The following is a 23456-nucleotide window of genomic DNA, read 5'->3' as shown; positions in this document are numbered from 1 at the left end:
AAGGTACATTTTGCCTACTGAATCCCACAACACTGTCTATATAGATTTGTGTTCAATTGACAGATGGTACAACCAGTGCTGGAGGCACAGCAGTGTGTGTGTGTGGTGCAATGTGTGTACCGTCACATACCCCTCAAGTGTTTGAAGGCTTCCAAAGGGAGTTCACACACACAGAAGTCATGTTTTCCTGAATGTGTTTCCTGCCTTCACATGTATGGACTGTTTGGACATGGTACGTGGACAGAGGGTGTGTGCCAGTTTTGCTGTCAGTATTTGTCACTCACCATCTCCTCAGTATTTGCACACCAACCTAGAGTCCCTCACAATGTAGGTGGAGGTAACCTCAGTTGATGTAGATGGCCCTCCAGTTGTACAAAGGTGCAAAGCTGCATTTTGGAGTTATTTACTGGTGTGTAGTGCAGCTGACATATGGCATTACTGGTCAGTCAATAAGTGACAGTACTCTGGCAATGATGTACAACTTTGGACACAAAGCAGGTGCATGTGTCATGTAACAAACTGTACCTAAACGCATGCTACATATCTGTTCCTCACAGGTCTTTCTAGGGTGGGATTCCCTTTGCCATGCCTTGTACAACATGGAGAATTTGGACATTCCTGGTGCAAGTGTTAGGAACCCATTTCACAGATTTGGAATGAAACATACCTGCAAACTATCAGGCTAGCCAATTTCAGGTACTGTTTCAACATATTACATTGATGAATTTGTTCATCACAATCATGCATAGTGAATAAAGCACAAATACATTGGGTGTGATTGTACAATGTTTAGTAAGTGAATCAAAACAAGGGATGAGGAAATGGAAGGAAGCGGACAGATGGTGGACAATTAGTCAGTGTGGTGTTCACAGCTGTTGGTAGCACAGGTTCAGAGTCCAAGGGGCTACTGGAAAATGGAGCAACAAGGTGTGTCAGTGGCACTCATGGGAGACAGTTCAGGAGAGGATCACTTCCTGGTGGTGGGTTTGGTCTTGGCTACAGTCTCTGAGGGATGTCTGGCTCGCCAGCCACGTTTGCGAGAGGGTTTGTGAGCTACAGAGAAAGGGGCCTGCATGTGGGTGGAGATCTCATGCGGGATTGCGGTCATGTCCTTCAGCACCCCTTTGATGGAGGCTATGGTGGCATTGTCGGCCTGCCATTGCTTCATGGTCTCCTGATGGTGTTCACTCTGCAGCCTCTCAAGCTCCTGCAACGTGGGCAGGATCTGGCCCATCCCGCCCTGGGATAGGTGGTATGCTGCTAGGACTTGGGAAATGGCCTCCTGGCCAGTCGTTTCCCTGGTTAGCCCCCACCCCCTTCTTGGCCTTGGCCCACAGATGCCCTTCGACTAGACCCAGCCCCCCCCCCTGTGCCTGTAACCCCATCACAGTGTGCCCACTCCCACTTGCACCAGCACCTTCAACATCTTGCCTGATAATGGGTGCTGACTCCGGTACCTGTACAGGTGAGCACACAGTAACAGACCCGGGGACACTGGTTTGGAGACGTTGGGCTACAGCTGTAAGTGGTGGTTGGGTGGTGGGGGTCTGTCAGGTGGGCTGGGTGGGGCTTCTGGAGGGTGACTGACCAGAGGTTCCCGATGGACCGGGGTGCTCATCCATATCCAGACATCCCGGTGGACTGTCATCACTGGGGCCTTCTTCTGCTGGGGGACTGGCACTTCCTGGCACCTCCTGGCTGCTGCCATTAGCAGTAGTACCTGTGAAGTAGAAATACATTTTATTGTGTGTCCTGCAGGGTATTCGACTGTGTGTCAGATGGGCAGCAGTAATGTTCATATGCTTCAGAGGATATGGCATTGACAGTCAGTTAGTTGTCGATGGTGGACATTGCATATGTGTTATGCTTTCACACATTAGTAGTGGCATGTGTTTCTTTCTGTTCATGTCCTTTGGCCTGTCATTCCCATGTTCCTGCCAGCATCTGTCACCTGATTCTTGTGCTTACATCCCCATTCATCCGCATGCTGGACTCCCTTTGGAATGAGTGCAGTGCACAGTTATTAGTGGGATGGGTGATATGTGGGACTTGTAGTGCTTCAAGCGTTACATGTAGGGACTTGGTGGTTGTGTGCACATTGTTTGGGTAGGTGTTACTGGGGTGTGTGGGCATGCAGGGATGGGTGTGGTGGTTGATGGGGTTGGATGGATATGGGATAGGGTGTTTTGGGGTAGTTACAAGGATGGAGTTTTGGGGTAGTTACAAGGGGTGGGGGTAAACATACTTTTCAGGTGCAGGTGGTGGGAGGGGTGTGTCAGTGACTTACCAGAGTCCAGTCCTCCAGTGACTCCAGTGTAGCCCTCTGGATGCAGGATAGCCAAGACCTTTTCCTCCCACTAGGTCAACTCGGGGGAGGTGGTGGGAGACCACCGCCAGTCCTCTGGATTGCAACCTGGTGTCGTGATGCCATGGAACGTACCTTCCCTCTCCCTGATGTCATCCCTTGTGCATGGATGGCTACCCACTGCATTCACCTTCTTGACGATCCTCTGCCATAGCTTTATTTTCCTAGGTATAGATGTCTGCTGGACGGGTGCACCGAACTGCTGTGGCTCCACCCTGATTATTTCATGCACCGTGGTCTGCAACTCCCTGTCAGTGAAACAGGGGCTCTTAAGGGGTGCCATGGTGGGTTATGTGGGGAGATGTGTGCTGTGGAGGTGTTTTTGGGGGGTAGTGGAGTGTGTGAGTGAGTTGTGACAGGTGTGGACATATTTGAAGGTGCTGGTGTGGGATGCATGTTTGTGAGTTGTAATAAGTGTGTGGGGTGTGCAAAAGTGTGTCTTGAGTTCATGGGGTCTCTTTCCAGTTGGCCAGGGGTTGTGGGGCAGCAGGTAGGCATAGCTATGGATTGTGGATATTGTGGTGTGTGTTTTTAAGTGGTGTGTGTGTGTGAAGTGTGTGTATGTGTATCAGGTGTGGGTTTTTCAAATTGTCCAATGTGGGGCGTTGTTGTTGGTGAGTCCATTTGATGTGCACGGCAGTCCGTACCACCAATGGCATACCGCCATTGAACGACCGCTGTACTGATATGAAAGCCGTAATTGGGAGATCGGTTTATTCTAGCCGGGCCGGTGGAGGTTGCAGAGGCTCCTGTTTCCCCGAAATTGTTCGGCCTGGCGGGGTCAGACATCTGGGTATTTTCTGGTGTTTTTTGATTTTGGAGTCGTAATACACCGGTAAGTTTCCCGCATCCGCAGCAGTCTTTTGCCGCCCAACTGCACGGTGGTCGGCGGTAATTACAGTCGAACTCGTGATGAGGGCCTAAATCCCAAGGTAGAACCTCCGACCCACACTCCATTGCTGTCAGCCTCAATATGCATCAAGGTCCTGGTCTAGGTGTACTGACCACTGACTAACACTGGCACGTTGCACTTTTTGTCACTATTCTTACTTGAAACTTCAAAAAAATCATATCTCCAGTTTCCCTAATTGGATTTTGTCGTCTCTGTATATTTTATTTATTAAAAAGTACCCTATCTTCTAATTTTATTTGGGTTTTTATTGCTTGATATTTTGACTTTATAACTGTTTTGGTACTGCATAAATACTTCACATATAGCTCTAAGTTAAGCTTGTCTGCTCTGTGCCATGGCTATCAAGGTCTTGAGTTCAGGTTAATTTAATGATCTTGAGGGTTCCCAATGACAAGAGTTGCGATTATTCATTGAGATGGGCAGTCACTCACCCCAGATAATAATCCAATTTGTTGTAGGATTGATCTACAGAGTTCTTAGGAGGGATGCTCAGCTGACAAACACAGTTTCCCCCGGAATCCCAAAGGCCCTCAATGAGTGACTGAAATCCATGGTTTTTAGACACTGCTTCTCTGTAGAATTGTGAGAATTCTCTTTGCCATCTCACTCACCAGTCATCAGGCCAATGAGTGATACATCACAATGACAGTCTTTCACATGATAATGCTGATTTGAGCAATGGCAAACATTAATAAGGTTAGCTTGAATTCATATGTTATCTATGGGTTACCTAGAAAGCGGTTATTGTGAATGACTGGACTGAAATCCCGTTAGTCACTGCAGTGACTTTTGTTGTACCTTCTCGTCTGGGTCTCCCAGCCCAAACATGGCAGAATGGCAGCTGGCAGTCTCACCTGCCTTCTCCCAACTCTCCTGGGTCTCCACATACCTGAGAAAGACAGAAGAATGCAGGCAGCACTGTAACTGCATCAACCGCCTTGTGCCCTGTCAGCTCAGGGCTGTGCAGACCCATACTGAGAAGGGGAATTAAGCTAAGCTGACAAGAGGCTGTCACATAGCAGCTGCCAGCACAGTGTTGGCTCTTCACTCTCAGTGCGAGAGCGGGGAGTGCAGCTTTAGTGTGTGATGTGCAGAGGGTGGTGGTGGTTGTCAGGAAGCCAAGTATTTGTTTGGTAGTTTCAGGAGTCGCGAATAGGTGGCAGGGAGTGGTGGGAGAGGTTTTTCAGAGGGAGGTTGGGTGATAGTAGGCCAGCTTTAACTGTTTTTTTACAGGTCTCCAATTACTCCTTTGCCCCTCTGTATATGTTGGAAACAGGGGAAGATAATTTGAAAAGGAATGTACAACGTAAAAGGATAGATGTTCAAATTAACCTACCAGAGAGGAAGGATCACAGGTCATTAACAGTGACAGCTGGTTATATTCAAGATTAAAAGTAACAAAACAGACATAATACAATCTATGTAGTCCTGAGCAAATTAGCAACATAAACATACTCACAGCAGCATATAATCACAAATAAGTAAACAAAAAGAAAGAGCTAATACTATATTTTTACACATTTCCTAAACTTTGACATTCAAATAAAAAAAGCTCACATCGGCTGGAATTAGAAACCTATCTTCTGACACAACACCATAGACCTCAACCTGCTTCACGGGTCAATCTATATCTAATAAACAGTGCATTACATCAGATATATTATGAAGATCGAGAGGTGTTCCTCAAAAAGACAATAGAGATGATTTGTGCATGGTTCATCATCTTGGCCTCCAATTTGTTTAAAGTCATACCTCATCTCAGTTGTGGAGACCGCTTACACAGGCCTAAACATCCCCCCTGCTTGTTAGCTTTGTAAATATTTCAGTAAATTGAATAGTAAGTGGGCATTTTACACTTGTTACCTTTGTCGTGCACACATGTTCACTAATGGAATGATACAATTTATGAGAGGTGGTGCTCACATACATTAAGCTGCATGGGCAGTCCAAGGCATATATCACAAATGAAGGCTTTAAGTTTATGGACTCCCTATTCTCAGAGAAATATTAACAATCCAAGAGGAAGAATGCTTACAGTACCTACTTGCCAGTGCTTCAATTCTTGAATGATATGGAATAGATGTGTTCATGTTTTATAAAATGCTATGTAATTACATGAGCACACCAGTAAATGTCTTGACACCCCCAATGCTAACTTGAACTGTGTGTGATGGAGAATAAAAGTCCCTTAACATAAGTGTTAGAAATGGGGTCTTTGGTTGACAGTCTGGTTACCCCCTGTTCAAGCAAGGACCCTCACTCTAGTTAGGATAAAAGAGAATCACCCTCAGCTAATCCCTGCTTACCCCCTTGGTAGCTTGGCAGAGCAGTAGGCTTAACCTCAGAGTGCTGGGCGTAAAGTATTTGTACCAACACACACAGTAACTTAATGAAAACACTACAAAATGACACAACACCAGTTTAGAAAAATAGGAAATATTTATCTAGACAAAACAAGACCAAAACGATAAAAATCCAACATACACAAGTCAAGTTATGATTTTTTTAAAGGTTTAAAATAAAAAGAGTCTTTAGGTAGTTGTAACAACACACTAGCGCTGCTAGCGTGTAAATGTACCTGGTTTGCGTCAAAAATAACCCCGCACGGGCGGTGTGCGTCGAAAATAACCCTGCACGGTTATATGCGTCGAAAACAACTCGGCACGGCGATGCGCGTCGAAAAAGCCAGCCACGCGACGGTCCGAAAGTCCCGCGGAGCAGGGTGCGATCTCTCAGCCTTCGTCAGCGATGCTGCGCGTCGTTTCTCCTGCTCCGGGCGTCGATTCTCCGGTCGCGTTTCCTGCGGCGTCGTTTCTCAGCTGCGGAGCCGGCGTCGCGTCGTTTTCTCAGCCGCGATCGGATTCGCGTCGATTTTTTCTCCGCACGGCGCTCGGTGCGTGTATTTTTGTCCTTAGGCTGCCAGCCTCTCCTTTCAGGGTCCCAGGAACTGGAAGGGCACCACAGAGCAGAGTAGGGGTCTCTCCAGAGACTCCAGGTGCTGGCAGGAAGAAGTCTTTGCTATCCCTGAGACTTCAACAACAGGAGGCAAGCTCTACATCAAGCCCTTGGAGATCTCTTCTTCAAGATGGAAGGCACACAAAGTCCAGTCTTTGCCCTCTTACTCTGGCAGAAGCAGCACTGCAGGAAAGCTCCACAAAGCACAGTCACAGGCAGGGCAGCACGTTTTCCTCAGCTATCAGCTCTTCTCCAGGCAGAGGTTCCTCTTGGTTCCAGAAGTGTTTCTCAAGTTTGTAAGTTTGGGTGCCCTTCTTATACCCATTTTAGTCTTTGAAGTCACCTTTCTTCAAAGGGGACTCACACCTTCTTGTGAAATCCTGCCTTGCCCAGGCAAGGCCTCAGACACACACCAGGGGGTTGGAGACAGCATTGTCAGAGGCAGGCACAGTCCTTTCAGATGAGAGTGACCACTCCACCCCTCCCTCCTAGCAGAGATGGCTAATCAGGAAATGCAGATTACACCCCAGCTCCCTTTGTGTCACTGTCTGGTGTGAGGTGAAAAACAACCCAACTGTCAAACTGACCCAGACAGGGAATCCACAAACAAGGCAGAGTCACAGAATGGTTTAAGCAAGAAAATGCTCACTTTCTAAAAGTGGCATTTCCAAACTCACAATCTCAAAATCAACTTTACTAAAAGATGTATTTTTAAATTGTGAGTTCAGGGATCCCAAACTCCACATGTCCATCTACTCTCTAGGGGAATCTACACTTTAATCATATTTAAAGGTAGCCCCCATATTATCCTATGAGAGAGACAGACCTTGCAACAGTGAAAACGGAATTGGCAGTATTTCACTGTCAGGACATATAAACCACATTACTATATGTCCTACCTTATCCATACACTGCACCCTGCCCTTGGGGCTACCTAGGGCCTACCTTAGGGGTGCCTTACATGTAAGGAAAGGGAAGGTTTAGGCCTGGCAAGTGGGTACACTTGCCAAGTCGAATTTACAGTGTAAAATTACACATACAGACACTGCAGTGGCAGGTCTGAGACATGATTACAGAGCTACTTATGTGGGTGGCACAACCAGTGCTGCAGGCCCACTAGTAGCATTTGATTTACAGGCCCTGGCACCTCTAGTGCACCTTACTAGGGACTTACTAGTAAATCAAATATGCCAATCGTGGATAAACCACTTACATACAATTTAAACAGGAGAGCATATGCACTTTAGCACTGGTTAGCAGTGGTAAAGTGCTCAGAGTTGAAAAGCCAACAGCAACATGTCAGAAAAAAATAGGAGGCAGGAGGCGAAAAAGACTGGGGATGACCCTGCATAAGCAAAAGTCCAACACGACCCCCTACCAGCCTAAAGCCAGGGGAGAACAATCAATACCTTGATGTACTTCCCTGATTGGGGCGATAGAACAGGGACCCAGGCCCACAACAGCAGGGGCATGTTCCAGTTCTACGCCTTCCTGACTCCAGTTGGATCCCTCTGTCCATACTCTCAGGGCCCACTAAGCTAACCCATGGGGAACCCTTCTCCACATCTACAGACACCATCTGTGCAACACCTAACTTTACTTTGCTCACAGATGTATTGCAATGGGCAAATAGTACCACCAGGGCCAACACAGTGGTGTTGCCCACTCCACCCCCGGGGTGTGACTCTCGTCCTCCCCCCCCCAGGGGCAACTCTGTCCACCCGGACAGCAAGCCACAGTGGCCCCAGACAACTGTCAGGGATGAGAGCCCGACCTCAGGCCTCTCTAACCACTGTGACTGTGGAGAGTGGGGGGTGGTAGCCCCAGGTGCCTGGCACCCTTTGACCACTCTCTCTTCCACCAGGTCAGGGATGACAACCTGACCCTGGTCCTCCCCTCTGGGGCTCTGTAACCTCCCGGCAGACGCGGCACCCCCAGAGTCAAAAACTGTCAGGGTGCTTGTAGAAGCAGTCCTGCACAATTCTTCCACCAGTGCAGGGATGTTAACCTGCAACTGATCCTCCAACCTGGGGTCTGTACCTTCAGGTTGGACCAGGGCCAGGGGTGAGGCTTCCCTCCCCCTGCCCTCTCCTCTGGGGTCCTGGACCACCCAACTAGGAGTGGCCCCCCCAGAAGACAACATGGTAGGGGCACTGTTAGCAGTAGCCCCTTCCTCCAGGTCAGGGGGGACACCCTTAACCTGGCCTCCCAATCCAGGGTCTGTACCCACAGACTGGATCACTGCCTGGCAAACCAGGACTTCCTGGGGGGCATACCTACCCCCTACCAGGTCAGAGTTTACCCTCTGAACCTGGTCATCCAACCCAGGGTCACCACCCTGCGGTTGAACCACTGCCTGGCACACCAGGACTTCCTTGGGAGCACACTTACCCCCCATCAGGTCAGAGTTTACCCCCTGAACCTGATCATTCAACCCAGAGTCACCACCCTGCGGTTGAACCATTGCCTGGCACACCAGGACTTCCAGGGGGGCACACTTACCCCCCTCAAGGGACACACTGTCCCGAAGGGCCACACAAGAGTCTGGCTGGCGCAGGTCTCCTGACCTCTGCCCATCTGACAGAGTCTGGATTCCCCCCAACCCAGAAATGGTCTTACCAAGGTCATTCATGGGGGGCTCTGCTCTCAGAGCTGGCCCCTGACCCTCCAGGTTCTCCACTGGGGTCCGCAACCCGCTCTCAACCCTCTGTCTGGACTTCTGCACCCCCTCACTAGGAGTGGTACTGCCAGACACCAGAACTGGTGGGACGCTGGCTACAGCCGCCCCCCCAAGTTCTCCTGACACTGTGGGGTCTCCCTCAACAGATGGCCCTATGGTACAGGCTAGGCTCCCCTCCTGGTGTTCCCGCAGGGAACCCTCCAGGACCTGGGACCGGATCTCGGGCACCTTGGGCCTCAACCCATCCCCATTCCCTCTCCTCTGAGACTGGACATGGGGTCCCTCACCCATCCCACTACACTGGGACCTACCTGGGACACTACAATCCTTCCCTACCTCACCTGGTTGGGAACTACCTAGACCACTCCTCTCAGGAGCACCCCCAAATGCCTCTTCAGACTCTCTGGTACTCACCCAGAAGTCTGCCTCCATTGTAAGCTCCCTGGGGTCAGAGAACTCACACTCCACCTGGTGTTGGCATAGCTCTGGAAAATAAGGACTAGACATATGCTCTCCAGCAATTACATCACTCAGCCCCTCACATGAATTAACCAAAGTACCCTTCACCCAACCATCCAGTGACTCTGCTTTGAAAAAGCACCCCACATCACCCTCCTGAGACTGGTGAGACAGTACCTGACTGTCCCTGACACTCAACCCACACTCTTCTGGGATGTTTTCACACTCCATAACCAGGACTTCTACCTGGGGGGAACCCCTCTCCCTGTCACTCTCACCTAGAGTCAGTAGAGTGTCCCTCCCACCAGTAGGAATATGACTCCCCATGCCAGTTCCCCAATCCACCTCAGGGACCCTGTGCATCACTGGAGCTACCTCATACCCCTGAACCTCCTGGCGTGTGTTAACTCCCTCCTTCAAGTAGGGCACCACCTCTCTGGGCATGTGCACTTCTGCAGCATCACTGGATATACAATTGTTGCTGCCACCATTCCAGCTGGACTCAGCCCTCATGACTTCCAGCTCTTTCAATTTAAGCTCGCAAGCATAAATCATTTTTTTAATCTCTAAGTTCCTCCTCCTTTCTTCCAACTCCCAATTGAGCTTTTTCAGCTCCCATTGGTACTCCCTCTCTGCCTGTCTGTCCTGTAACTCTTCAGGAGTCAGACCCTTGGGTGACACCCTGCCACCCCTCCTGGGGACCCTCCCCCCAGGCGTAACAGGTTCCTCCACTATACCACTGTGTATCCTCTGCACTTCCCCACCCATATTCTCCTCCTCTGTGTGCCCTCCAGCCTTCTTGATTGTCACCCAAGCCCTCTGTGCCTGTTGCAGCTCCCCCTCCCTGGTGGAGCTCTCAGTGGGACAGTCAAGATCTTTAAGGAACTGTTTCAATTGAGCAACTGAGTACTCCTTCAGTTTCTCCATTTCAAACACAGCTCCAGCTGTTGCATCTCCAGATTGAGACATGATGGTCACAAGTGCAAAGTTCCAAAAGGCAGAAAAAAATAATTTCCCAATGAAGTAAAAAGAATCAGTCAAGGGATCAGCAAAATCATGGAAGTAGAATAAAAAGAGTCCTTAAGAGAAAAAATCAAAAGATCACCAAACAAGTAGTATGTGGTCACGTAGTGGTCTGAGATCAAAACAGTAGTGTACACTTAATTACTGTATGTCAAGTACAAACACAAGTCCAATCCCGACCGCTGGTCACCAATGTTAGAAATGGGGTCTTTGGTTGACAGTCTGGTTACCCCCTGTTCAAGCAAGGACCCTCACTCTAGTTAGGATAAAAGAGAATCACCCTCAGCTAATCCCTGCTTACCCCCTTGGTAGCTTGGCAGAGCAGTAGGCTTAACCTCAGAGTGCTGGGCGTAAAGTATTTGTACCAACACACACAGTAACTTAATGAAAACACTACAAAATGACACAACACCAGTTTAGAAAAATAGGAAATATTTATCTAGACAAAACAAGACCAAAACGATAAAAATCCAACATACACAAGTCAAGTTATGATTTTTTTAAAGGTTTAAAATAAAAAGAGTCTTTAGGTAGTTGTAACAACACACTAGCGCTGCTAGCGTGTAAATGTACCTGGTTTGCGTCAAAAATAACCCCGCACGGGCGGTGTGCGTCGAAAATAACCCTGCACGGTTATATGCGTCGAAAACAACTCGGCACGGCGATGCGCGTCGAAAAAGCCAGCCACGCGACGGTCCGAAAGTCCCGCGGCGCAGGGTGCGATCTCTCAGCCTTCGTCAGCGATGCTGCGCGTCGTTTCTCCTGCTCCGGGCGTCGATTCTCCGGTCGCGTTTCCTGCGGCGTCGTTTCTCAGCTGCGGAGCCGGCGTCGCGTCGTTTTCTCAGCCGCGATCGGATTCGCGTCGATTTTTTCTCCGCACGGCGCTCGGTGCGTGTATTTTTGTCCTTAGGCTGCCAGCCTCTCCTTTCAGGGTCCCAGGAACTGGAAGGGCACCACAGAGCAGAGTAGGGGTCTCTCCAGAGACTCCAGGTGCTGGCAGGAAGAAGTCTTTGCTATCCCTGAGACTTCAACAACAGGAGGCAAGCTCTACATCAAGCCCTTGGAGATCTCTTCTTCAAGATGGAAGGCACACAAAGTCCAGTCTTTGCCCTCTTACTCTGGCAGAAGCAGCACTGCAGGAAAGCTCCACAAAGCACAGTCACAGGCAGGGCAGCACGTTTTCCTCAGCTATCAGCTCTTCTCCAGGCAGAGGTTCCTCTTGGTTCCAGAAGTGTTTCTCAAGTTTGTAAGTTTGGGTGCCCTTCTTATACCCATTTTAGTCTTTGAAGTCACCTTTCTTCAAAGGGGACTCACACCTTCTTGTGAAATCCTGCCTTGCCCAGGCAAGGCCTCAGACACACACCAGGGGGTTGGAGACAGCATTGTCAGAGGCAGGCACAGTCCTTTCAGATGAGAGTGACCACTCCACCCCTCCCTCCTAGCAGAGATGGCTAATCAGGAAATGCAGATTACACCCCAGCTCCCTTTGTGTCACTGTCTGGTGTGAGGTGAAAAACAACCCAACTGTCAAACTGACCCAGACAGGGAATCCACAAACAAGGCAGAGTCACAGAATGGTTTAAGCAAGAAAATGCTCACTTTCTAAAAGTGGCATTTCCAAACTCACAATCTCAAAATCAACTTTACTAAAAGATGTATTTTTAAATTGTGAGTTCAGGGATCCCAAACTCCACATGTCCATCTACTCTCTAGGGGAATCTACACTTTAATCATATTTAAAGGTAGCCCCCATATTATCCTATGAGAGAGACAGACCTTGCAACAGTGAAAACGGAATTGGCAGTATTTCACTGTCAGGACATATAAACCACATTACTATATGTCCTACCTTATCCATACACTGCACCCTGCCCTTGGGGCTACCTAGGGCCTACCTTAGGGGTGCCTTACATGTAAGGAAAGGGAAGGTTTAGGCCTGGCAAGTGGGTACACTTGCCAAGTCGAATTTACAGTGTAAAATTACACATACAGACACTGCAGTGGCAGGTCTGAGACATGATTACAGAGCTACTTATGTGGGTGGCACAACCAGTGCTGCAGGCCCACTAGTAGCATTTGATTTACAGGCCCTGGCACCTCTAGTGCACCTTACTAGGGACTTACTAGTAAATCAAATATGCCAATCGTGGATAAACCACTTACATACAATTTAAACAGGAGAGCATATGCACTTTAGCACTGGTTAGCAGTGGTAAAGTGCTCAGAGTTGAAAAGCCAACAGCAACATGTCAGAAAAAAATAGGAGGCAGGAGGCGAAAAAGACTGGGGATGACCCTGCATAAGCAAAAGTCCAACAATAAGTTTTTATTAAGCAATAACTTTCAGCTTTTTTTCCAGATAAGCAAACAGTTCCATCCCTGATGTTAGTCAGCATTACATTTATTTAATAGGTGGAACTATACAAAAGAGTAGGCTATTCCTGCCAAAGAAGCCTGTCTTTTGTTCTAAAATGTAAATGTATGTTTATTAGCCAAGTTTCACAGGTTGATGGTAGCACAATTTAGCATTAAAGAGGACAAAAACCTTGCTGTTTGCACCACCTAATGGGCTATAAAGATGGTCTAGAAAAAAAACTAATATGTGCTACAATGATTCAGTGCCCCTTCATTTCTTTCAAGGATTACAAATAGTGTAGCTAATTAGGAGAGAACAAAGAGTGACATCAGTCTAGTAAATGTGGCATAGTTGCATTGACTACCTAAAAATAGTATTTAAATCTTCTAAATCGCAGTCAGATGCTGGTAATAGATTTGTTTTTTTAATTAAGGTTCTACATTTGGACAGGTCTGTTCTGACAACTCATTATCTGGGGCTAGTTATAACTTACAACTGGACTCTTACATTAATCTTTGACGTCCTCCAGTCATATTAGGTAGGGTAGTTATTAAGCAATATGTTTCACTCCTATAGAGATTTTTATATTCTGTTTTGGTCTTACTGGATACATTCACACTCTCTTGAAGAGCCATGCAAAGGCATGAAGTGGAAATTTGGTCAAATAATTTTTCTTATTTTACGTTGAATATACTCAGATAAACATGGTATTAACACATTGCTTGAATGAAATTTGGGTGTTCCAGATAGTCTCGCCAACGGCTTCATTAAGATGTCAAACATCATCACTGATGGTTCTCTTTGATGGAATCTACAAAATATATCATATTACATGGATTTGGCATATCTTGCTGTATTATCCAAACAGCAGCGAGATCACAATGAAAGCCTGTGCCAATCTTGTAAAAAGTTTTTCCACAGTCTAGTGTACCAAACGGTTTCCCAAATGCACATGGTTGAAAATAGGCATCTGTGTTTTCTAAAGATGCAACTGTCCAGTTTTTTTTTTTTTTAACAGATCACACTCCTTTAACTTGTTTTAATGCACTCCCAAATTGGGGTTAATATGGAATTAGGGCAAATGAAAATACAATATATGCCTCGGAGTACATCATTTGATGAAGTGAGTGAACAGGGAACTGAATGCTAGCCTCCTGATTCTATAGTGAACAATTTATCAAGTGGACCACTTCCCTGCCTATAAAGCCATATGCAAATAAACATATCTTCTACCCTGCTCATTCCATATCAAATGTTAGTATACAATGTGTACTTCTTCACCTCATCCTTATTCATGAATGGTTAATGGTCTTAACATTTTCAAAAACACATTAACACAGGTCATTCAAGTTGAATAGTTATAACAGTGTTTAAGGTTATAATTCAAGGACAATTAAAATACATACGCTTGAAAAAAATGAATGAAGCTTACCTGTCGTATTTTTAGATTTGTTTCCCCATCTAAGTTTGATGTCTCAATGTAGCACATAGCTTGTGGCTCACTGTTATACAAATAATGTCTTGTTAGAAAATTAACAGTACAACACTTCCCCACAAAAGGTTTACCATGCTTTCTTTTTACAATTAAATAAACACAAGCACTTGTTATTTTTTAATATTTCTATTCACATGTCCTAGTAGTAAGTTGGTGGGAATATGCACCTTTCAAAGCTGTGCAATCATCTTGAAAAGGCTTTAGTTTTCACAACTAATGGAAAATAAAGTGTTTGAGAGGGACAGGTAGTTAGGAATGCGTCAAAAATCCACCACCCTCATCTTCAAAAGCAATTTGCTCTGCCAAGGCTTTTCACTCTTGCTTCTAAAATTCTTACCTTTGCATTTGGTTTTAGAGATGAGGAACTAGCCCACAGAAAGTGCACACTGGAGAGTCCTGGACAAAAACACTGTTTTAACATTCTTTAAATGTATAGTATGTATTCTCTTGATAGTCGATATTTGACTGATTAAAGTTAACTATTTTTTCTGATAGTCAGAATCATAGGCTCAAGAGAAATGCTACAACTAGTATGACACAGAACTTTACAGTAGGGTGATACATGTGCACCCGGGGTCGTGGGAATCCTAAAAAGAAATGCTAACCAAAAGCACCCAACATTTGAAGGGGTGAAGCACACAAAGCAAATCATGAGGAGGCATAATGTCTCAACTGTTGATCATATGTACTAGCCCTTTTTAATTCAATTACTTTGTGAGCAACTGGCAAAGAAAAAACTGAGTTCACCATGAAAGTGAAATACACTGCCCTCGTATTTTAGCAGCCTCTCTCATAATGGACCTGAACCTCTCCTTTTCAGCATGCTGTACAGCACCATAAGCAATGCTTCCATACTTATCTTAACACAGACTTAAGGTGGATGCTCTTTAAGATGTACTCAATTTGAGATCAAGGGCAACATGTCCCCGAAAGAAATCATATTGTAAGGATAGCTGCAATACAAATATGATAAGAGAATGGGCACCTATAGCATTTCTCTCCTCTGCCTATCTCTAAGCTTGATGCTGGAATGGAAACACTACCCGAATCAAGTATCAATAAATATTTAAAGTGTGCAAAATGACAGACTGCATAGTTTGCATACAGCCATTCCACTTTAGTGGACATCTGCCACAAGTAAGGTGTTCTGGCAGCAAAGTATTACTGCTATATAGTGTGTCCTAGACCAGAACACTGGGAACTGAGATGAGGACATCATAACGTCTACAAGGAGAAGACGAAGAGATATGTTTAAAAACACTACAATGCTTGAAAGATGTGGAGTTATTTAAAGAAAGTAAAGTCAATTTTGATGTCACTTAGGAACAACACTAAGTGCTGCTCTGTTAGGAATATAAGACTATTGTTCCTGACAGCAGTGAATGAGGGTATTTACTATTTGAATGAAAAGATTATTGAAGTGACATACTGATAATTTAGTATTGAATGGTTTAAAAAAAAAATAGCATTCGCCAACCTGTTCAGAATATTAGCATAAAAAAGATGGCGCTGTTAAGCTGAATTCTTCAGTATTCTATGTACATCGATGATACCACGAGATGCACAAATGTAATGAGCTATCTCAGTTTTCAGTTCTTCTACAGGTTGCAACCTGAGCACATTTTAATAATATTGAAACCGTCTTGACAGAGCTCAGTTTCAAATGAAATAGGTGATTGATAGCGCGGTTTTAATATTAAACTAAATAACTACTGCCCTATGTGGTTCCACATTAAAAATAAAGCTTTTAGAATGTTTGGTTTTTTTAACTGTTTGAACTTTAACTACTATGTCTGTGTACGAGCAACCTCCACATGGGAAAAAGATGAGCAAACTGCATCATTCAGAACGAAAAAAAAGAATTCCCCAAAAGTTTAGCAGTTTATTGGGGGTTGGTTAAATCAAAGATTGTTGTCGTGAAATAGCTATGCTTTTCTAACATTGTAGAGCACCATAACTTGATCACTAAATTGGCATTGGAGATTAATTTGATAGTACAAACAGTGACTTGACACTTTTTCTACAATGGCACACAAATTATCCCCTCGTGAAAGTCAGATTTTAAAAGAATGACTTGTTTGGAGAGGGGTTACTGGGGCACACTGTTCCTTTTGTCTTCCCCCAAGCAAAGGTAAGAAATCTATAATTATTTGTGTGTAAAAGACCCAGCATGCACACTTGTTATGTATGCTGACCTGATTTAGAAGAACCAGACCAGGACTGCACATATTAGTGCAGACTGTTTATAGAGTTTAGATAAGTGTTCAACATTGGAACTTAATATATATTAACATATTTGCCACTATCTTTGCCCCACGGCACAAGTGTTCAGTCAATTCAGAGGATGTTAATCCTTTTCTTTGTCCACTCCAAAAGTATAGTGCCTAGATGACTGTGATGACACAACTGAATGTGGCAATAACACTATTAACAACATTAACTTTGCAAAATGGATAATACATACTAATATTGTTTGAATTCTCTATTTTTGTATTTGCAAATACAATCTTCCTAGTTGTACCAGTGTTAGGTTTGGAGCCTACCTAAAAAAATACCTTCAGCAATTACTGTCATAAACTGATACTCAAGAACATTTTCCTAAAATCAAGTATTGTCTTAAGGGTGCAAAAGCAGGAAGTGTAGGAAGCCAGGAGTTTCTCATTAAGAGATGCTTCTGAAAAAGGACTGAAAAACCTGTTTATTTGGATAACATTTTTCAAGCTCGGCAAACCTAATGTAGGAAAAATAAAAGCACAACATTTCTGCAACACCAAAAAATAAGCACACAGCTAATAAAGCCATTGCATTATAAGTTAGTAAGAGAAAAGCAACGCAAGAGTAGCACAAATGTCAAGCCAGTGTTCACTATTTACATAACATGCTCATTAACTACACGCAGAAACAGGATTTCAAACCCTTTAACATGCTGAATACAAAGTACGACAGCCATCTTTGCACAGGGGTCCTCTACACATTGTGTTTAATTATATGGCTAGCTAGCTTAACTCTTTTTAAGGTACATAACAGAAAACAAACTACCTTTGTCAATCTTTTAATTTACTTTGGGAAAAGGTGTACATACATTCAATCAGATGCTATACAAATGAGATACACTTCCCGGCTACTGATTTGTTAGGATGTGCCCATTTAATATTTTATTTGGTATAATATAAAAAGCTACATACAAAACAGTTGTCAATTAGATCATTTAGTTTCAATTTAATTAATCTAAATGTATGCAAAAGCAAATGTGGGTGATTTAACTGCATCCCAGTTTTTATTTTTATATTTTAATGTATGAGGACCACATGCACATTTCTCACTCAGCTATATTATTCTAACCTTGAGGACAGACTGATGAGGTCAGCTGGGAGATGCTCCCCATTGGTCACCTTCACTACTTCCCCTATGGCCACCTATATGTCCCGGCATGAAAATGATGAGAACAAAAAAAATGAATAACAAAAATAAGAAAGGAAACATAAATGGACAAAAAGACAAAATCGAAAAATTATTATACAAAACAATACATATGTTAATAAAGAATCTGTATGCAGTATTTTCAAAATTCATTTTTTTCTGATCAGCACAATTGACCAGGTTTTAATACATTCAGCTTACTTTTTACTACTCCAAAACCAGGAATTATGATGTTAAATTACACTAGGACCAATTCTGTAATTAACATATTCAATATGATTAAATCAAGCAACTTTTTACTTAAAAGGGATATTACAATAATTCTCTAATTATATGGAACTGGCTGTATTTTGTAAAAATAAAAATGCTTCTTTAATGCAGAAATGCCAACAGTGCTAAAAATGGTTTACTAACAGTTGGAAAATGGTGACCTTTAAAGCACGTGAAATAAGCATGTTGCCATTTAAGAAACAATCTTTAATATAATATAAATATGTTTTAAATAATTTAGGGTTGCTTTAGATGTTCCAACATGACTAGTGATATATATTTTAAGCCATGATAAAGAAATGAATTTTGAAAATAAAGCACTCTTCGCTGGTGGTTTTTCCAAATAAAAATATCCAAGGAAATTATGATAAACAGTCTCCAAGAAACCAATCATTAAAATAAAAAGTTTTTTTGGAGCCAATACTCATAAATATAACATGAAGTAAATTAAAGTATTGCCCTCTTCGGTAAACAAGAATCCAAAACATATTTATCAGTGTAACATCCACTTAAACAAATATGCTATTTGGCATCCTTGTTGTTTATCATAAAATGTGATATAGGCTTTTGTTGTAAGTATATGGCACAGATTAATGGGGACAATGATTAATATTCCTGTTTAATCCTTATTTCCTTGGAGCAATCAAATAAACACAGAGTAGAGAAACCGGCCTCTACACTGTTAGCATCAGAAGGCATCTCTACCTTGACGAGAGAAGCATAGTGTCAGCAGGTATATATTCTTTGCCATTTACATTAACTATATCTCCAACCTCTACCTGAAAGAAAACTGGGAACTGGTTAATAATCTTACTGTGATAACGTTGCTAGAAAACATAGTATACTTTGGTTTTACAATATGTTGCTGCACAGTACTAGGAAAAACAATTCCAACAACTTAGCAGCATTTACAAAGGGCATCCTCAGTGACAACTCAAATATTAGTACTTAATTTGGTACAATTATATCTAAAATCATAGGCATTGACACTTATGTATTACAGGTAACATGAAACTTCGCCAGTAACAAGTGGCTCATTACATGATTTTGAACAATTGATTTTCAAGAGTGATCAAAAATTTACACTCCTAGACTTGTGCCTACGTTTGAAGTAAACGTCCGGCTTGTTAGACATTCTATCTGAATTCCAGAACCCATGGAATTCTGCAACAGCTTCAGATTTTCAGGATGTCTACATGCATAACCCTTAATGCACACAAAGTAAAATGATGTACATTTCCACAAGAGAGTGCAGTACTAATATGTTCATTGGAATATTAAAAGTTTTTCGTTTTTGTTTCTTCATGGAAAGAATATTTTTATCAAAGAGAAATCAGTTCACATATGCCCTCATAAATATTGGTGGTGTTTCCTTCTCATTTCTACACAGCATTGCTAGTTCCTTGTGCTTTTGATGGAAGTAAATCAACATGACTACAGAGGGTTGGAAACTAAGTTTACTGAAAACCCACAAACCTGCCAGCTTGTGTGTAAAATCAAACATTTACAGGTGAATCCATTCTGTAACACCAACAAACCTGTTCACTAGTCCAACTTTTTGAATCAGTAACAGGATATGCCCTTCAAAATATAGTTGCCTGTGCACCTATGCTATCCTCTGGTAAGCAAATAACTTCTTGACTCAGACCCATAATTATTTTATTTCTATTCCCATTCAAGAGGCTACTATCTGCACTTTTTGTAAGGGCCCCACATTTAGTTTCACTACTGACCCCACAAAATTAGATTATTTTAAAAAGACTGCACAACAGCAATCCCTAAATATGTAAGCAAATTAATATTTATTATGCAAGACTGTTTAGGTTTAATTTATTGATGACTTAAATTGTTTGGTAGACATACAATGGAGTGTTTTTTTGCAGAAGGGCTGTAGATAGCATTCTAAAGAGACCTCTAAAAATTAAATAGAAAAAGGGAAAGCTAGACAGAAGAACTCTCAGGAATGATGGAAGTAATACACAACTGTGAAGAAAGTAAAACTTTTAAAATAAAAATGTGTAAGTAATTTGAGCAGTTTTGATTTCCATAATATTAATAGATATTTAGAAAAGTATAGTCTACATAGGAATTTTCAATAGTTTAGAATGACACATCTACCACAATTATGTTAGAAAATTCACTATATTCATGTGTCACAAAAGGCATGTTTGCCATTTCTTACTTTTGAAAGTGGATTCTGGGTTTCCACACACACAGTGATGAAATACTTTTACAATCTTCCTTAAAATTGAGATGTGTGGCTTTGAATTATTGATACTGGTTATTACTTGACCAAGTAACAGGGCACATATGAAATTAAAAGAACGAACTAGAGCACTATATAGAACAATGCATGGATAACATGCATAACAGGTATGTACAGTTGTTATGCATGAAATCATAATTGACAGACAATAGGCTGGCATCTCACACTTTCATATAATTTACTTAAGGTGCCTTCAATAAGGAACAAACATATCCATTGAGACAAAGAGTTGAAGCTGGTGTGCAATAACTGCAACACTTCACCCCCTGAAGCGGCTGCAGTTGAGACCAGGAAAGATAATACTTGCGGCTGTAAAAATGTTGAAGCTTTCAACATGAACTTTAAGTTAGAGCTTTTTCTGTTCCAGGCTTCATCACAGGCTAGACATCTAACTAACCTGAATATGAAGACTTTTAAAGTGTAGGAATGAGGAAGGAATGGACAAATGAAAAACTCAATATTAAAATATTTAATTAGCAGTTTGAGTACATAATCAAAAATACATTTAATAAATATATTTGGCCTCCTGGAAATCCCAAGTGAGGAAAACCTCTGAAATAAAAAAATGCTACATATCAAATTAAAATGTTAAAACTGGCCTGCTTCTTTCTATTTCAGCAGATGAAATGAAAAATTATATTAAACGCTGGATTCTGGGCATACATTTTTTTCACAGCAATTAGAAAAGCAATTTATTTAGTTGTAACTTTCAATTTTACTCCAGGTTGAGAAAGATAAAGTGCAAACAAGTAATGATGAAGGGAGAACATCTATTGTAGCAGGAAATCCCTCCAAGTAATATTTTCATTGTCTACAAGCTAATTAAAGAGCTGTTTCATGCTCCTGTAGCATTACAAATAAAAGACAGTCTACTAATCAAAGAATGTATTTGTAAACCATTTTTGAAGGCTATAAAGGATAGAGTTAAATTCTTGCATAGCAAAAGAACATGACTGTTTATATGTATGTGATTGAAGGCTGAATGAAAAGTATACGTATGACTGAGAGGACAAGCCTACAAATTGGATTAGTAGCAAAAAGCCTTCATTTGTATCAGTTTTTTCAGTTTGTGGCTATAGTGCAAGTTATTATTATGCATCTTTGTACAGATGTAATAATTTATGAATAACGTTTACTGTGAATCTTTGACCCCTTTCTTCCTTGCAGATAGAAATCCGATGTAATTTGGTTGAAAACTAAACCTCATCCAGCTCTGTTTTGGTATAAATACCCTTTTCACTTCCAGTAATGCTGCAGTAATGCATTTTGGTTTGCTTTAATGGGAGGCACTCAAAATAGATCGGTTAGACAAGGGTTACTGTACATAAACATAACCCACATATCTAGGTCAATATGCTTTTTTTTTTTTTTTTAAGAGCACTGTCTCTTCAGTGAGCATCGCTGTCACTACCATCAGACGCACATGCATGCTTATAAAGTTTGTCATTTAAGCTATTAAAATGTTCAACATAAAGAGAGCAGGCACCCGCAATTCATCTCACACACACATGTATACACTAACATGTATGTAAGGCACCAATGTGTTAATAGTCTCAGTCATGTTTTTTAATTAGGAACAATCCATTTCTTTAAAGCAACATCTTTCTGCCATATATTTGATGGGTAGGCATTCCTTTTGGTTCAACAAAATACTGGCTTAATGACTTAAAGTAAACTGTTCCGTCTTGGTACTGAAAACATTTGTCGTTTACACTAGCAACATGACCTTTAGATTTGACAGAACACATGTTGAAGCTGAAGCTGGACATTAGATTGTAATTGTTCTTCAGGAGAAATGCATATGAAAATGTAACAAGTGAACAGATCCAGTCAGATTGCAAGGATACAACAGCACTCATAAGTAGACCTCAATATAATATCAATCAAGGAAAGTCCATGGAAAACTTGAACGGTTAGAGCTGTGCAACATCCACAGCCACGGCTGTGGATGTTCCTAGATTTGAACACTTGCAGGTCTGATGTTCTGAAACATCAATAAAAGACTCCAACCGTTCAAGCTTTCCATGGACTTTCCTTGATTTATATTATATTGAGGACTACTTACGAGTGCTGTGGTATCTTTGCAATCAAGTGGTACAGTGTGACCAATGTGTTACACTAATGTGACTATTGGTAGTTGGGCATAAATTATCATTCAGCAGCAAGTTATTCTAATATTGTACACTGGTCTCTTGACTTATTTATGTTCTTCAAGCCTAGTTACTTGGAGGATGCATGTGCATTAATACAGCCACTGCCTGGTTATGTAAATTTTAGATCCAGTCAGATATAAACAAAGAACTACTGACATCTCCAGTTCCTGAAGCAATTCTGGGTTGGATCAGAATGTTTAAAACCATGAATGGATTACTACTTATCCAAGAGGAGAGTTTCACTAAGTTTATTTAATTACTGTTTAGAGTTGCATGTATCTTGATAAGGCCATACAGTGCATAACCCTACAGCAACATCCTTAATGGTGAAATTTCAAGCACAAACAAGGATTAAGCTCAATGAACTGGGAAGTCTCACATTATTTTCCTATTTTCTATCAGTGTTTCAAAGAGAGATCATTATTCTAACAAGTGTGAAGGTGGTATATAAAGGATTATCAGTTTATCAAAACTTCTTCTTTGCATCAGTACTAGTTTGGCATTAAAGCATCAAGGACAATTATGTCATTGATACCTAGACTTCTATTCACACCTCTCCTTTTTCTTCTTTCCATACCCTCAAGCTGCTTCTCAAAGGATAACAGGCTAAATTTGCCTAGATTCTCCAATCTTATATAGCCCTTTATTTGCCAAATGTGGATTAAGAGAAGACTCTAAAGTAACTCTTTTTTTCTAACAAGTTTTTTAATTAAGTACAACAGCAGTGGGTGCAGTTTGCTTAGGAATCCAGTAATGAGCATTTCATATTACCTAAGGTGAAGGTAAGAAATATGGAGGCTTAGCAGACTAGTGAGGCTCATATGGCAGAGCTGGGAAGGCACACAAGGCAGATGACCAGAGCACAAGCTTTGTGCAAGCATACATCTAGTAACTGATAGTTGCCACCCATACTTTAACTGCTTCTGAAGTCTGCAAGTACATCTGCAATAATTATATGTTGCATTTCTGTTGTTTTATCACCTGCACTTCCCAGTCGCTCACTCCTGGTCTATTTGGTTTGTGGCTAAATGTCCTCAAATGTGTCCGGTGTCTGGATGAAAGACAAACCTTGGAGCAAGGAATGAGGGATTTAAAGTAGAGT

At 42.4% G+C, this 23456-nt stretch overlaps 1 protein-coding gene across 5 annotated transcripts in view; it reads right to left on the bottom strand.

The window, feature by feature from the left end:
• Positions 1-23456, bottom strand: part of ATP8A1 (ATPase phospholipid transporting 8A1) — a 944803-nt gene that overhangs the window by 723853 nt on the left and 197494 nt on the right. For 3 of the 5 annotated variants that reach the window (XR_011194335.1, XM_069201769.1, XM_069201782.1), the window contains exons 7-8: positions 17588-17661; positions 14183-14252 (exon numbers count right to left, since the gene is read on the bottom strand). Coding sequence is in view for 4 of the 5 variants with exons in the window: in XM_069201769.1 (XP_069057870.1) it covers positions 14183-14252; positions 17588-17661 (144 nt within the window). In the remaining variant the exon portion in view is untranslated. Of the gene's footprint in view, positions 1-14182; positions 14253-17587; positions 17662-18640; positions 18715-23456 lie in introns of all 5 variants that reach the window. The other 2 variants (XM_069201775.1, XM_069201788.1) reach the window with 1 other exon arrangement.

Source organism: Pleurodeles waltl, chromosome 1_2 (assembly GCF_031143425.1).
Source record: "Pleurodeles waltl isolate 20211129_DDA chromosome 1_2, aPleWal1.hap1.20221129, whole genome shotgun sequence".
Lineage (NCBI taxonomy): Eukaryota > Metazoa > Chordata > Amphibia > Caudata > Salamandridae > Pleurodeles > Pleurodeles waltl.
Note: the sequence above shows the minus strand (reverse complement) of the source record. Positions and strands in the feature narration are given on the sequence as shown.